Source organism: Ascaphus truei, chromosome 1, assembly GCF_040206685.1.
Source record: "Ascaphus truei isolate aAscTru1 chromosome 1, aAscTru1.hap1, whole genome shotgun sequence".
In the NCBI taxonomy this organism is placed as follows: Eukaryota; Metazoa; Chordata; class Amphibia; order Anura; family Ascaphidae; genus Ascaphus; species Ascaphus truei.
The window spans coordinates 398,177,978-398,195,003 of NC_134483.1; the positions used below are offsets into that span (position 1 = coordinate 398,177,978).

Below are 17,026 nucleotides of genomic sequence, written 5' to 3' on the forward strand. Positions count from 1 at the left end.
ATAACCAAATGCTGCGTTTACCCACTTTGGTGATCATTCGGAGTGAGCAGGAAGCTGGACAATAAATACAGGTTTCTTATTTCTCCTGGACAGGACACACAGAATCTCTGGTAACTAAATAACTATTTATATAGTGCTTTACTCCCAATGAAAACATTTCAGTTACACGCAGGGAAAAAGAAGAAAACATTGAAATTAATATAAAATCGAGACCAAACAAGGAAAAAATACAACACAGGATGGGACAGTACTGTAATTAAATCCCAGACAGGTTGTGATTCATTAATTAAATGCCTGGGTAAACAGGTAGGTCTTGAGCCTGTTTGTATAACTTTCCAGAGACGGGGCCTCTCAAACGCTACGAGGCAGAGAGTGGGAACAGGCAAAAATACGTGGCTAAAAGCTCTGGCCTCCAAAGGAAGTTAAGGAGATTCTGGGAATTGTTCATCTGCAGATCGAAGTGAGCGACTGGGAGTGTAGGGAACTAGAAGCTCTTTCAGATAGCTGGGACCAGGGCCATGTAGTGCTTTGAATGTCAGCATGTCAATCTTGAAATAAATTCATCATTTTACAGGCAGCCAGCAGAGAACGGAAAACAGGTGTTGTGTCAAGAACGGGTCAGGTTAGCAACCTGGCTGCAGTATTCTGCACCAGCTCTTTCCTGAAGATCCAGGATGAGTGCATTGCAGTAGACCAGGCGAGAGGACTCAAAGGTCTATCTAAGCATAGTAAGATCCTCCAAAGGGGGGGGGGGGGGAATGGGGATGAAGATTTAATCATGGCTGACACGTGATGCTTACGGGTCAAGCCTCAGTCAATAACGATACCAAGATTGCACAAACAGAGTTCAGCAGCTGGGATCCCCAAAGCTTAAGGTCAGTTAGTTGACATAGCTGTAGTCTTGTTGCCTTCCGACAGCGCGCCTCCAGCACAAGCACTTCTGTCCATCACGATTCCACCTCAACCAACTAGAACTAATCCACTTTAGCTCAGATAAACATCTATTGATGACTGATAATTAGTCCTTACTGCCTGGTTCAAAGGACAAGTAGAGTTCAACGTCATCTGCATAGTAGTGATAACCTATCCAGGGGTGAGCAAACTCCAAGTCTCGCCCCCCCCATGCCTCTTGCCTGCTCGCCGGTCTCACCTCTTTGGCATCATGCGACATCACATTGTCGCATTATCATGGTGACGTGTCATCAGGAGAAGCAAGAGAGAAGGTAAGAGGCCTTGCATGCTCCCCCAGCAATTTAAATGTTGTTGGGAAGAGTACAGGGCCTCTGAAAGCGCAGCGACCCCCTTAGGATCCGGCCACGCTGATTCACGTCACCAACTCTAAACATGAGCGCTGGGCTATCCTTCAATTTGCGAGCGGGGGGGTGGGCGTGGTGTTTAAGGGACGGGGCATGTAATTGGCTGGATCGGGGCATGTTATTGAAGGAACTATTGTGACGTCACTTTGTTAGCATAACAATCCAAACAGCTATGGAGCCACTCCACTCGGGGGACAAAACACTGTAGTGAATATGGAATTTCATGGTGGCTAGAAGACGAGGAGCTGCCGGTAGCAGCTCCGGATGTTTAAATGTCCTGGTCACGCGGGCCAATAGGAAGCCGCAAAGGATAACGTCACGGCTTCCTATTAGCCCGCGTGACATTTAAAACCGCCATTATGCTCGCCGACAAGCCTTGCTTCTACCGGCAACCCCTAAGAAGGTACATATATCGCAGGAATAAGGGGGTCCCCGGAGCTGTAATTGAGACGGTTCAGCTCCAGAGAGCCCCTGCTTCAATACTATTAAAAAGCAGTAGTCCGCGCTGTTAGCCTTTCTCCCCCCCCCCCCACTTTGAGATTTCTTCTTGCACTTTCCAAAGCAGTTTTCATGTGTTCAAATTGGAGGATACGGTCAGGAGAAAAATAAAAAAAATCGTTGGAAACATTAGATTTCGGGAAAGCACACCACCGTTTAAAGGTTACCACGGTAGCTCAGAAGTTAGAAATGAAGAAATTAGTGGTATTTAACAACACATCCCCACCACCTCATCTCCTCCTTTTTTATCCTCTCTCTCTCTTTCGCGCATTTCCCACCCCCCTCCCCTTTCCTCTCCTGGTATCTTACCTGTGCAGGCAGGGACAGCGTGGAACAGTCTTCTCCCACATGCAAAGCGGAGAGGAAACTACATTTCCCAGGATGCAAAAAGGGGAGCTGTGCATGCTCCTTAATGATGTTGAGCCATCCCATTGGTTAGGCTTCTCCTTGTCTGGGAGGAGGGAGGAGGAGAGATGATGCCCGTTCCCCTGATTACCAGACGCTGCAGCCTGCGTCTGAATCAGAGGTAAGAGTGGGGCGTTGCACCCGGCTACCCTTCACACTCCCGCTGCCCCCGCATCTCCAGAGCGGGAAAATACATGTCTGGTATTACCGCTCATTTTTTTTTTTAACCGGACAGATCAGCAAAATACCGGTCTGTCCGGTTCAAAACCAGACACCTGGCAACCCTAGGAGGAACTGCCAGATACAGGGTCTTTGGACACAATTCGCGGTGTTTGCTTGTGACATCTTCTGCAACCCAGATGACGGCCCCAGCAGGAGACCAACATATTTGCCCCATGTTACCAAGCATACACAATGTTTGCCTTTTGCTTTCAAAAAGCGGTGCTCTTCTTTTGCATTTCTATTGTAGCTTCACCCATGAGTTGGGGGGTTATTAATTTCCTCACTACAGCCAATTTTTCTATTGAGAACAGGGATCATTTGAACGCGTCATAAGGATCTTGTAGTTTTAGTAGTGGTGCAGCTGTCAATACGATTGTCAGGGAGAGCAACACAAATGGTTGCGTAGATGAGTGGGTGGAAAGTAGATGGAGATCATTTTTACTACCACATAACAAGAATAAGCAGGAGTACATTTAAAAACAGTATCCACTTAATATGATTGCCAATTACTGAAGCCAGACAAAATTATCTGCACACCCACCATGACTCATTGGCTAAACTCCTGCACTACAACCAGTTTCAAGGATTCTGCCAGGGATCTCCTGGTTCAGCAGATAAAATGTTATGATCTCCAAGCACTTAAAAAAGGTGCAATCCCACAGCCTGACAGTTTAATTTCCTAGGAACCTCTGAATGGGGAGGGGTTTGTTAATCAAGTGTTTCTTGCAAGGTATCCCTTCCTGTCCAGAGAACCTATAGAGATAAGGGGAGGTGGGGGAGGGGAGTGTGACTCTGGCTGTAGGAGCACTTGCTGATTGCACAGTGACATCACATATGGGACCCCTTAAATGGAATTATTTCACTTTGGACCTAGGAGGGATTGGCCCTTTAAGCATCACATCTCTTCTTTGGGGCCTGTGGATGGGGAAATGTTTGTCATTCACCCTTATCACTGTGCTCAGACAGCCAGTAAAGATAAAAAGGGAAAGTGATCAGATGTAATCTCCTAAATGTGCCATTACAAATTAGTACACTTGGTTCTACAAGTGTCTGCGAAGGCGATATAGATACACACACATACATACACACACAAATGTAAATACAACTGTATGCTCATCTGCATGTCTTAGGCAGGTCTGCAACCCCGCCTTTCCCCATTATCACCCAGCACACAGCACTTCCACTGCAGCAAGGGATTCTGGGGAATGACATGCAAATGAGCACACAGTGCCACTTTTTGCTTCAAAAACCATTTTTAACATGGTTCCCTATAGGCGTAAGCTTGCTGCATGGTCACAGCCAGGGTTAAGGTGCATACCCAGAAAACCCACCCAGACAGGTTTTTTTTTAATTTATTTTTTATTGTAGCCCGGGTGGTGAAAAAGTGATTTCACCTCTAAAAACCGTGCTCATGGTCAAGTGAGACCAGGTGCGCAAAACTTGTGACTATAGGCTCCGGAGAGCTGCAAGTCCATGACATGGTCAGTCCTCTTCAGCCACGAGGGCCAGGAAAAGTCCTGATGTTACACCGACGTCGTCATCCGAAGAATCCGACGTCCATCCTGTTCCCTCCTAGTGCAGCAGACGCCGCAGGAGGGTCCAAGTCTTTAGGGCTTTCGGCTCACACCTACTCGCCCACCGCAGTCTTCTCCCGAGGGAATGGCGACCACCGACCAGCACACAGTCTTGCATTCTCCGAAGAAAATTAGGTGACTGATAACCCAAAAATAAAAAAAAACACAATCCATGGTGCGAGTGCTCCAGTGCGCTGTGCAATGCAGTGCAGGAAGTGCTCAGACGAAACAACAAAATGTGCACAAGTGCACGCCAGACTCGGAAGCCTGGCGGGTAAAAAAATAGTGACGAACCCCTCAGCGGAAGGCAATAAGGGGTGCCAGTGCAGAAAATGTAGGGGTGTGCAAATTTATCCGTGCAAAAGTCAAAGTGCGTGTGGCAACACTTGACTCCACCAGGTTAACCACTCCTGGGGTGCCGTGATAAAATAGCCCGGGCTACATATCCGCCTTCTCAGCCCATGACCAGACCAAGTGATGCAACTAGTGCCATCCTTCACAGGACAGACACTACACTTGATCTTAGCCAAAAGGACCTTTATGGGTCTCATCAGTGTGGGGTTTGTAAACTTGGTATGCAGAGAAGCTAAAGGATGGGGTTTACCATACTGAGTAAAGTTATGGTGAGTAAAAAAAGTGACAAAAACCCTCCACAGCAAAGCAAATATGCAAATGTAAATGCAACTGTATGCTCATCTGCATGTCTTAGGCAGGTCTTACCAAAAAAGGAAGATTGAAAGGATACAATGATTAAATGACTCCTACAAGATTATTACTCTTTTATTCTGTAAAAAATAACAGGGGAACTTAGAAAGAAGCAAAGTGACAAGGGGATTGAGTTCTGCAAATTAACAGGCCCTGCAAAATACAAGTAAAATCACAGACTCATCCTGTTACATATAATTATACCACAACTAGCATCAAGTGGATGACATCATGGAAATAAAGGGTGGGTGGTTCAGTCACATATACACATACCCAATTAAGAATATCACTTGTGAGCACATTCACATGTCTTAGGCGCTCTGGCAGCTTAAGGAAGGGGCTCGCGCACGCAGGCCTTAAAAAAAAAATATATACTAGTATGAGCGCTCATGGAGCGCAGGGCCGGTCACGTGAGCACAGCTCCGTGACGTCACTGCCGCCCCCCCCCCCCCCCCCCCCCCCGACGGCGCGCAAACTAAGGCCAGGAAAAGCACCCGCTTTCCCTCAGCGCGGCTGCAGTTACCATGGACTCAGCCTTAAACAGGTCTGCAACCCTGTCTTGCACCATTATCACCTAGATGTGTAGAACGCCAGTGCATCAGAAAGACAAGTCCTTAGTGTATTCGCAACATCTGCAGTTGAGAAGCTCCCAATAATCACCTTGAGAAAGGGCATAGAGCCCGAAACGCGTAGGTGGTTACTTGTTGGGTTTAGGGGGGACCTTTGTCCAATCTTTTAATGGCATAAATAAATCTTTGCTTCTGCTGCTGTGAGCCTCCTCCTGGTTTTCTTGGCAGTGCACTGCCGTTTTTTCTCCTGTTCCTGCTACCATTATCACCTAGCCAGTGCTTCCACTGCAGCAAGGTATTCTGGGAAATGACATGCAAATGAGCATAGTCCCATGCTGTGCTTAAAAGCTGTGTGAACGGCGATGCATCTGCTTAAATGGGCTCCATGTGTATGGATATTCCACACAAAAGGTGACATTGTGTGCTCATTTGCATGTCATTTCCCAGAATCCCTTGCTGCAGTGGGAGCCCTGTATGCTAGGTGATAAGACAGGTCTGCACCCTGCCTTTCAACCATTAAGACATGTGAATATGCTCACAAGTGATATTCTTTATTGGCTATATGCCAACGGTGCAGGTTTTTTGTTGCCTTTTTCACCCACCATAATGTACGTACACATTTTTTTTTTATTTCCCCCACAAAATAAATATATTATTATTTGTATATACTGTACTATCCCCAACTGAAACTTTTAAATAGGTACAAAGAAGATCACTATAATAAAACCATCCATACAGTTGTGTCTTTACTTGCAGAAGATCAAAAAATGTTAGATGAAAAAGTTGTTGGGTTGATGCATAGGATTAATGTACAAAAAAATAAAATCAAAAACAAAATAAAGGGGACTCTGATCTGTCGATTAATAGTGGGTCTTCTCAAATAAGGCCTCGTCGATGCGGCTGCGCACACACAAAGTACAGCCCTCTATGGGCTAGGCCCCAGTCGGCGTGTGCGCACACAGAATGCGCGATGGCGCGACCACGTGTAGTGAAGACGAAAGAAAGAATTTTGTCTTTCCGTGCGGCGACGGTGTCACATGGTTGACTGTCAACCAATGGTAGTGCAGATAGCTTGGACCAATGAGAGTGAAGTCTGGTATAGTAGTTCTTTGTGCTCCAACTCTGCATCTTAAAAAAAGGTGCACTAAGTATTAACAAGAATCTGGGCTTTAGTGAGGGGCCAAAACCAGTACCGTTTTTGTGTACTGGTGCTTCCAACTTCAAAAGGCCAGACCCATAATCATTAAGGTATGTCTCCTCCCTGATAACAGTAGATGCATTGCAGAATGTGCTACCTTTTAATCATATACATGCAGAAACTGGCGCATTCTAATGTGTGTCTAACCCCCCTCCCTTAATGCTCTATATTACTACTCCCAAATCACTCTAGCACAGATAGAGCAAAAATCTCCAAGAGCCACATCAGACCATTGAGCATATCAACTTTGTGAAATTAATAATATATCAATAATCAAATAAAGAGATCACATTCCCATGTCTAAGGCTTCGGTCCCAGTGCCTGCGCTGCACGTGCGCCTGTGAGGCTGGCGGCACGTGCAGCCGATTTCCCCGGTCTGCAAAGAGAGCTGCAGGGGGAAAGACAGGGGGCGTGACGGGGAGCCATGGGGGCGCGGCCATGACGTCACCCAGCAGGTCCGCCCTCATTGGCTGAAACGCCGGGGGCGTGGCCTAGCGCTCCGTCGCTAGTTCTCCTCAATTTTCTTGCAGGCTGGAAAAACACACCACCCAGCGCGGCAGCCCCCCCTCGCAGCGGGCCCGGCCCCATTGATGGGCGGCTCTTGTCCCTTCAGCGTCCACCACAGTAGCCAGTGGGGACCTGGCCAAAGACAGGTCTACAACCCTGCCTTTCACCATATCTCCTAGCATACAGTGCTTCCATTGCAGCAAGGGATTCTAGGATACGACATGCAAATGAGCACACCGTGGCACCTTCTGCCTGAAATCCATTTTTACATGGAAGCCTTATACGCTAATGTTCACCACATCCCATTGCGACCCCTAGACTGCGGCTAAAACTGGAGCATGCGCCGCCAGGCGGCCCGACGCTCGCACACCATGAAGAAAATATATACAAAATTATTTTTTTATTACCAACGTCGAAAACAAACAGGTCCAAACATGATCCTAAGTCAAGAAACAGAATACACCCATTCAGCTCTGTGACAGTGCCCTTCACGGAGAGTGCAGGAGGTGTCCAACGTTCTGCACATTGTAGAACACACATGGTTGCCCAATAAAAATGTAAAGCAGCAGTCCAGCTGACCACTATTTTTTTATTGATTTTTTTTACACCTTTCCAATTTGTTTATTTTATACATTTTTAATCTGATGCTTTTTACAGGAGAGAATAGCATTTGAAATATTACGGCTCAGATCCACAAAAGGGTGTTAGTAGCACGCCTCAGCGCCCGTTCAGATTAACAGTAGTAAAGGCATGCTAAAACGTCATGTGGATCTGGGCTTAAGTGTCTAGGAGGCTAAAATAGAGCTGTCCCTAGAACCCAGTGTACTGTCAAGGTTACCATGGTAACATTGGAAGATTGTTTTTTTTTTTTTTTTTTTTTTTTAAAGAGCAGGACTTTCTCATGAGCAAGATACCAACATTACACAAGTTGAACTTCCAGATGGGGCCACATTCATTTAACATTTGGGTACAAGAAAACTGCAAGTGAAAGGCAGCCTGACCACGGCTTCCCCATGCCCAAAAGCTCAGCAGACTAATTTCCCATCAGGATTAACACCGCTTCTGAATGGTACTCCTGCTGCGTTAATCCTACCGGGCCAGCACCAGTCTAAGGCCGAGTCCATACAAGGACAGGCCGCGCTGAGCCGTGCGGGCGCTGAGCCGTGCAGACGCTCCGCGCTGAGCCCCTGCATCCTCAATGGAGGATGCCTTGAGAGGGGGCTCACGCGAGCGTCCGCAGGCGTGCTCGGGTGCTGGATTTTTCAGCTGACAGCCAAGCTGTTTTTCAGAGCGCTATCGGCTGAAAACATCCAATCAGTGCGTAGCTGCGTCAACGTCACGGCGCCGTGACGTTGGCGGGTTTTAAAAGGTGGATAGAGAGGGTGCTAGGAATCAACTGCTCCTGCAACCCTCCTGGGAGGCCTAACCACCCACCCTGAGGACACATCCTTCACACACTCCCCCTTTACCACCAACAAAACGGGTACTGCTATTTAAAATCCTTCATTATATTGGCGGTTAGCGACTAAGGTCATGAAGTGCTTTTATTTTATTACATAGCATTGAAGCAGGGGGTCTCCGGAGCTGAGCCGCATTACTTTCTAGTCCAGAGACCCCCTGCTTCCTGAGGTACAGGCCCCAGTATCTCCTGCAAGTTTAAATGTCTGGTCACGTGGGCCATGACGCGGAAGATTTAAAACTTGCAGAGAGATACAGGCAACCGATACGGAGGCCTGTACCTCGGGAAGCAGGGAGTCCCCGGACCTGAAATTAATGCAGTTCAGCTCCAGAGACCCCTGCTTCAAGCCTATCTAAAAGATAAAATAAAAAAAACAGTGTGATCGCCTGCAAGAGCTGTGCAAAGAGGGACCACTTTCTTAGACCTCGGCCAGGGTGGCACTGAGCGGGCGGGCTCACGCTAGCTGCTCTGAAACACATTGAGGCATTGTGTGTGGCCAGCGTGAGCAAGCAAACTTGATTTTGCCGCTCACAAGCGCGTCACGTGAGCAGTTCACCCAATGAGGGCGAACCAGCTACATGACATAGTGGCCGCGCCCCCAGACGAGCACGCACCTAGCCGGCCACGAATCGCCGAGCGCATTGCACGAGCGTCAGCTCCATTCCTGGCCATGGCCTTATGCTCTCCCTGTGCAGCTCTTCCAGACTGGTGGCGGAAATGCAAGAGACCCGATTGGAGGTCTAGCTTTTTCCCCAGTAAGGATCTCCTTGCATTTACCTACCCAGAAAGTCTATTTCATGCATACGCACTCTTTTCAGTGTAGGAGAAAGTACTTGCATTTCGCTTAAGCTCGCAATCCTCCCGCTTGTTGCATGCCAAAGACCAATACACCAATTATTCTCTCTTGCCTAAATAATGGAAGACTGCATCTCAGTCAGAGCTAGTCTATTCTCTCATATCTCTGCCTGCCGCATGAAATGAACGTTATCCCTTCACCATCATTCAAAATCACTATTTACTACCAAGCAATCAAAACATTTAAGTGCACTTCCAACCATAATTTATTACCTCCTCCAAGCAGAAACCTTCTTTTCTCCACTCTACAGTCCTGTTATACGGTATATAAATGTATTTTCCCGTGCAGCTCTCCACTTACTGAATTATTATTGTCCAACCCCTATTCAATCACAAAATACTGTACCTAGACAACCTACAGTATTTGCAAATCTCAACAACAAAAAAACACCAGTTGCTGTATGTCCCAAAATGCTACCCCACCTGCTCCCAATCTATACTGTACAGGGGACATTTTTCCTCTTGTACTCTTGGCTAACTTATAAACATGCACTCCTAAGTAATCCTATAGTAACTATTCATCTCCATTTACACTGGGACTCCTGTCATCTTTCCATTTATGGCTGTACAATATTTCCTCGAACCGACAATGTCAACCCACATTAACCCTACACTGACAGTGAATGCTATACACGACAAAAAATAAATACAATTATATTTTCAAAAGACGGCGCTTCTAAGCCACGCAGGTTCCACCTTTAACTACATACATTGATTTACCAATAAAGTGCCCTTCTGAAGTCCCCGGACAGCACAGGGGACGATACACTAGTCTTCTTCTTACTATATATTTCTGAAAGCATTGTATGTGTCTGTCTGTACTGTGTTCCCTGTCCCTAGCAGCAATCTCATTGGTCCCTTGGCCTGCCCGCCCCCGCACACCTCTCATTGGCCTCACACACTCACCGCCCGCCCCCGCACACCTCTCATTGGCCTCTCACACCACTGCTTCAGGCCCCCTTGCAGCTCACCTTCCCCCCTCCCGGTGACCGTCACTCTCCCCCGTCACCCGGACCGCAGCTCACCTTCCCCCCTCCCTGTGGCCGTCACTACAGGCCCCGCACCATCCCCCTCCCGGTGGGCCTTAACTCCCGTCATACGGACAGGCCCTGCACCTTCCCTGCGTTTCCCGCCGGCTCGCGCTCACATGTGCAGAGAGGGGGCGCGTGCGCAGCGCTCACAGGCCCTGTACCTTCCACCCTCCCGGTGGCCGTCACACGGACAGGCCCTGCACCTTCCCTGCGGCTCTGCAGAGAGGGGGCGCGTGCGCAGCGCTCCCCGGACGGAGAGCAGAGAAGGGCCAGGCGCGCGACAATCGGAGGAGCGCGGGAGAGAGGAGCGGTGCTGTGAGTCCTGGCAGAGGTGAGGGGGCTGTGTGTGTGTGTGGGGGGGGAGGGGGGGACAGTGTGTGTGTGTGTGGGGGGGGAGGGGGGGGGACAGTGTGTGTGTGTGTGGGGGAGGGGGGGGACAGTGTGTGTGTGTGTGGGGGAGGGGGGGGACAGTGTGTGTGTGTGTGGGGGAGGGGGGGGGACAGTGTGTGTGTGTGTGGGGGAGGGGGGGGACAGTGTGTGTGTGTGTGGGGGAGGGGGGGGGACAGTGTGTGTGTGTGGGGGAGGGGGGGGGACAGTGTGTGTGTGTGTGGGGGAGGGGGGGGGACAGTGTGTGTGTGTGTGGGGGAGGGGGGGACAGTGTGTGTGTGTGGGGGAGGGGGGGACAGTGTGTGTGTGGGGGGGACAGTGTGTGTGGGGGGAGGGGGGACACAGTGTGTGTGTGGGGGGGAGGGGGGGACACAGTGTGTGTGTGGGGGGGAGGGGGGGACACAGTGTGTGTGTGTGTGGGGGGGAGGGGGGGACAGTGTGTGTGTGTGGGCGGGGGGGGACAGTGTGTGTGTGTGGGCGGGGGGGGACAGTGTGTGTGTGTGGGGGGGGGGGACAGTGTGTGGGGGACAGTGTGTGTGTGTGTGTGGGGGGGGGGGGGGGGGCAGTGTGACTCCCGGGCAACGCCGGGTCTCTCAGCTAGTTGGTTATGTAAAAAAAAAAAAAAAAAAAAAAAGTGAATATTTTTTGTTAGTTTCTAGGCAAATGTTTCATATTTCCTGCGTGTTAAACCAATCTTGAGTAAAAACAAAAAGTTCCTATACGTCAAATAAAGGACTGAAACTAATTATTATCCACCTTTGAACAACTCCAAGCAATCTATTATGTCAAGAATAAATACCATGATTTATATTTGAAACCTGGCTTACCATAAATACAGGAGGAGTGAGGCGCAGGATGGGATGGAAGTCAGGATACTGACAAGGATAGTACATCTGTACAATTGGTCAATAAATATGGAGCAGCAGCCTTCGTCACTTTACAAGATAACGGTCTTTTCAGTATACATGTTAACACTTTGCAACAAAAAGTCAGACAGTTTAGCACCAAGGTCCTGTGATCACTATTGCAACCAACATATGGACACTTCCACCTTTCAAGAAAGATCTTGGGGCCAGATTCATTAAAGGGTGCTACAGCTTTAAACACCCCTGAACTCACATTTAAAATAAAAAAAAGGGAGTAATCCACCCTAAATAAAATGCATCTTTTATACAGGATTGGAACTGGGGGTCTCCCAGAGCTGAACATCACTATTTTTCAGCTCAGGGGTCTCCTAGTTCTAGAGATACATACTGTTGAAGTTACCAGTATTACTTCCTGGTTTTAAAGAGGATTTAATATGCTGTCTGGTCAGAAGTTGCAATTGATGATGTTCCAGCTTCCCATTGGCCTATTTGGCAGCCATTTCGTTTCCACTGAGGGAGATTTAAACACAGTAACTTTACAGTTAAGTATCTCAGGAACCGGGCTGAAAATAATGTTAAAAAAGGAGGAACTACTCTTAAGTACATGCCAGTTAAGGCGTACTAAAGCTTAGCGCCCCTTAGTGAATCTGGGCCTTGGAGCGATACGGTAGCAGTCAACCCCAGTTACAAGCAAACATGTTAGACATTCAGCCGTGAACATCACAAGGGCCATTAGCAGAAAGGCCATAACACAACCTGATAAGAGCACTGGCAAAGGGCGGGGGCAGGAAGGAACCGGATAACGGGCAGGGACAGAAACAGGTAACGGGCAGCAAGAAATTGATAATGTGCAGGTACAGGAAGGGGATCTAAAAATCTGTGTTTCTTTACAGAGTATCAGTCATCTCTCAATCAGGCAGAACAGTGCAATAATGGTCATGGAAAGTTTATGGCGGTTTTGCTTTTCAGAACAAACCCGATGTTTGTTAGGATATGGAGACCTCTGTGTCTACAAGAACCCTTGTTTTGATACTTAAAAAAACAGATAATGTTGTACAGAAATCTCCCTCTGCAGCAGAGCAGTTCACCCTAGAGACAGAGACATAGATATCCTCCTGCTGCTTCTTTTGCCTGGGCCTTTCCAGTGTCAGTCCTGCTGGGTGCAGGCAGTAGAAAGGTTAATTCCTTCTTTAGGCTTGTGTGTGTATTACAGACTAGGACACAATTCTGGTATCCAAGGACAGGCCTAGCAACCACCAGAGAGTGTCAGCCTGAGAGATGGATACTGATTGGTTCATCCGAAAGCAGTGCTAGCAAATAAGTATTCAACCTGTTCTGATTGGGGGTTGGAACCTTCCCCCAATCTCAGGTTATCAATTCTGACACTCTCCTAAATTTAGGTAGTTAATTAGAAGTTATGTATGGAGTGTGATCCTGATCCCCTCCACCGGTAGAGTGGGGAGCCTCTTCCTCCCATCTCCTGGTGGGATGGAGGAAAGGGGCAACAGGCCTGAAAGGGGCTAAATGCCAGAGTCAGGGCTCTGACCAGGAAAAGGGAGAAAGGAGAGAAGCGGGATGCATCTGTGTTTGCTGTCTGCTAATCATCTATCTGCAATAAAGCCAGTTGTACCCAGCATCATTGTAATTACTGTCTGCTGCCTGCTGAGAAGAAAGATCAAGGTGTCAGCATGGCCCAGCCTCTGCCCCTGCAGAGAACCTGTGCTGAATGGAGGCGCTGCACCACTGATGAATAAGGTAACCTGCACCCCTGTCCTGGCTCTCCCCACACCATCGCGGAGCACTCAGCCCTCCTGTTCACCAACAGGTCACAGCCCAACACCCCTAGAAGTAGCTGGAGAAAGCATACCCACCCCAATCTCACTTAGGGCCTCATGCAGAGAGCATAGAATTTTAAAAATGGCGAATTTCATAAAAAGTAGCTTTTTTGGAGAGTTTTATTCTCCATATGCAGAAAAGTGCGAATTCTGCTATGTTTAACATGGATGCGTGTGGCGAGTTTAAATTGGCGAGATGCGCGCTTCAGAAACGTGTAAAAACAAATTCGCGCCTTTTTTTTCCCCTTTACTATAGGCGGCGAGCGCCATCTTGCCATATTTTCGTGGCGCGGCAAAAATGCGAGAATCGCGCCTTTTTTTGGCGCGAACAGCCGCTACTTGCCGTTCGCACCTCTCTGCATTCGGAGAGTTTTAAAAATGGCGCGATGGAGGTTCTCGCCAGCCGCGAGGCGAGTTTTAAACATAGAAATAAAAAAATGGCGCGTTTTTCGCAACTCGCCATTTTATGCCGTTTTCTGAGGGAAATTGAACAAAAAATGGCGAGTTTTGAAATAACGATGCTCTCTGCATGAGGCCCTTAGGGTGGGGGGAAAAGGGCTACATATAGTAAAAACAAAATCAATTAGGAAATGTAAACCATAGCCAGAAACTAACTCCTATAGCATCTTATCCCATTAGTTATACTTAGTGTAGAACCAGGTGAACCTGTTTGTCATTTTGAATTACCAGGTGTCTCATGAACCACTTAGCAAATAAAGGCCTTAATCTCATCTACCAAAAATTAAACAGCATGCACATTTAATACACAGAGATAGATATACACACTTTAAAACAAGAGGTAACAATGTATTACTTCCTGGTAAAACATTTTATAAATAAATATACAAAACACAGAACCCCAGCAAGCTCTTTTTGGAAACCCCTGAGCACCCACAAAATATATATATGTATATGTGTCAAAATGGAGTGCTATCGAGCGTGGCATATGTATACAACAGACGACAGAGAAGCCCAATGCTACATCCAACATGACAGAAATACACAGTAAAATACTTATATACTGTATTCTCTTGAAATAGGGTCATTTAGTTTAACCCTTTGGCCAAAGCGTTGTAAGCTTGCGAGCCACGTCAAGGCAGACACCTGTTCGCAAGTCCTAACACTACCAGATAAAATACTAATATACCTCTATTAGGATTAAAATTCTCATTTACCTCTATTAGGAGGGAGAAAGACCACAGTGGGTCAATAGCACTCCATTTTGACACATATATATATATATATATATATATATATATATATATATATATATATATATATATATATATATATATATATATATATATATATATATATATATATATATATATATATATATATATATATATATATATATATTTTCTGGGGGCTCAGGGGTTTCCAAAAAGAGCTTGCTGGGGTTCTGTGTTTTGTTAACCCATTCTCAGCTGTTCCAGCTGGTGGAGGTTAGTGGCTCCTCCTTCCCAGGTTTTAAGCCCGCCCCTCCCCACTTCCCTAGTTTGCAAGTTCCTCATTCTGCTGGATATAGACCCACTGTGGTCTTTCTCCCTCCTAATAGAGGTAAATGAGAATTTTAATCCTAATAGAGGTATATTAGTATTTTATCTGGTAGTGTTAGGACTTGCGAACAGGTGTCTGCCTTGACGTGGCTCGCAAGCTTACAACGCTTTGGCCAAAGGGTTAAACTAAATGACCCTATTTCAAGAGAATATATAAGTATTTTACTGTATTTCTGTCATGTTGGATGTAGCATTGGGCTTCTCTGTCGTCTGTTAAATAAATATACAGGCAGTCCTCGGTTATCCAACACAATGCGTTACTCAAAAAGGTGTTGGATAGCGAAACGTATCTAAACGAAACATGTTTTCCCAAAGGAACCGTTTAAATGAAAGGTTCCGTTCCTGAAAGCATTTTAATGCTAAAATACACAAAATATTTTACAGTATGCAGGCAATAAGATACGCAGCACACACACACATATATACACATATATATATATATATATATATATATATATATATAATGGTTATTGAGGCAAAAAGTGACACTGTGTGCTCATTTGCATGTCATTTCCCAGAATCCCTTGCTGCAGTGGAAGTGCTGTATGCTGGGTGATAATGGGGAAAGGCGGGGTTGCAGACCTGCCTAAGACATGCAGATGAGCATACAGTTATATTTGTGTGTATATATATATAATACACAAACAACTTTGCAAAGCGTTGCAAGAGCGTTGGATAAGCCGTTTTTGGCGTTGTAAAAATGAATATAGATAGGTATGCATTGCATAGCGTTGGATAAGCCATTCGTTGTAAAGCGAGGACTGCCTGTACTATACAATATGCTAGGACAAGAATTAAGAGGCGCTTTGCAGGACAGGTACATCTTTCTTAAAATCTGGGGTTCTAAACAAAAAGAAATAGTGATGCTCAATACCCCGTAATATCGTCAGACTATCTTCTAACCACTAGACAAAAACCATACTGTACCAGAAATATCCGTTACATCAAAATAAATTCTAATACAACTAAACCCAAAACAGATATTGGTGGGTATGGATCCAACACTAGGAGAGCCATAAAATGTACCAAATAAATTGTTTTTACAAGTATTGATTAATCCTGTCAGTGGTATCACTTTATGCCTAACCGTACTTTAACCCGCCACCAGTGCCATCTCTTGCCCCCAGTGCCATCTCTCTTGCCCACCATCACGCTTGCAAATCCTGGTGCCATGTTGCCTTACAATACATTACAAGCACTTATGATGACAAATCGAGACATAGCATTGGAATTGAAAAAAGTGGCAGATCAACTTTCCAATGATTTGGGTAGGACACTTTGCACCTGAGTAATGTGTGATGCTCAGCCCCCCTCACACCCACCCACCCTCGTGTCTTTAGACCGCATGCCTACCGTTTATGTGACAGTGATGCACAGCGTGTGCTCTCCTGGACTCACCTCAGAGCAGCTACCTCCTTGGGACCCCTAGCAGGAGAAGACGCCGAGATGCCTCTCTTACTGAAAAGCTTCTGCAGGAGGGTTGGGGCCATGACGCTAATCAGACATATCACACCTGGGATCCTCCCTTAACACGGCCTTATATGTGGAAAGAGCATGGTCACAGGGACAGGTGACAGCCCGCGAACAGCTGCAGCGTTTAACGCCATGGTTGAAAAGAAGTAGTATTATCTCCTGCATGGGGCCAGGGCTCATGTGACCGAAGAGGGCGGGGATGAGCCGGCGCTATCACCGCTCCCTGCGCTGGGAAGACAGGAGGAGGCGGGGTCCCGGGCAGCTTCTCTTCCCATCCGAACGCTCGCATGGAACGTCACAACAAAGCAGCGTTCTCCATTCGAATGTTCCGCAGCTTACAGCCCCCCGCAACTCCTCCTAGATGCCGCCACGTGGGGAGACTGCTATGGGCAAGTGGTGGGCGAGGAGACCCCGGCACTATGACGTCGTGGGCGTAGCTGGTGTGAAATGCTGTCTAATGTAGATGTGGAAACTCCTATCCATTGAGAAAGGGAGATCTCTTCCTTTTTTCCCCCATAGACATGTACTGGAAAAGGGGGGTACTTCTTAGGAAGTAAAATGATCTAT

The 17,026-nt window shown here is 47.0% G+C and overlaps 1 protein-coding gene across 1 annotated transcript in view; it reads right to left on the bottom strand.

Moving 5' to 3' along the window:
* Positions 1-16,809, bottom strand: part of FNIP2 (folliculin interacting protein 2) — an 88,034-nt gene extending 71,225 nt beyond the window's left edge. The window contains exon 1 of the mRNA XM_075612387.1: positions 16,385-16,809. Coding sequence (XP_075468502.1) covers positions 16,385-16,476 — 92 coding nt within the window. The 5' untranslated portion in view covers positions 16,477-16,809. The remainder of the gene's footprint in view (positions 1-16,384) is intronic.
* Positions 16,810-17,026: the final 217 nt, after the last annotated feature.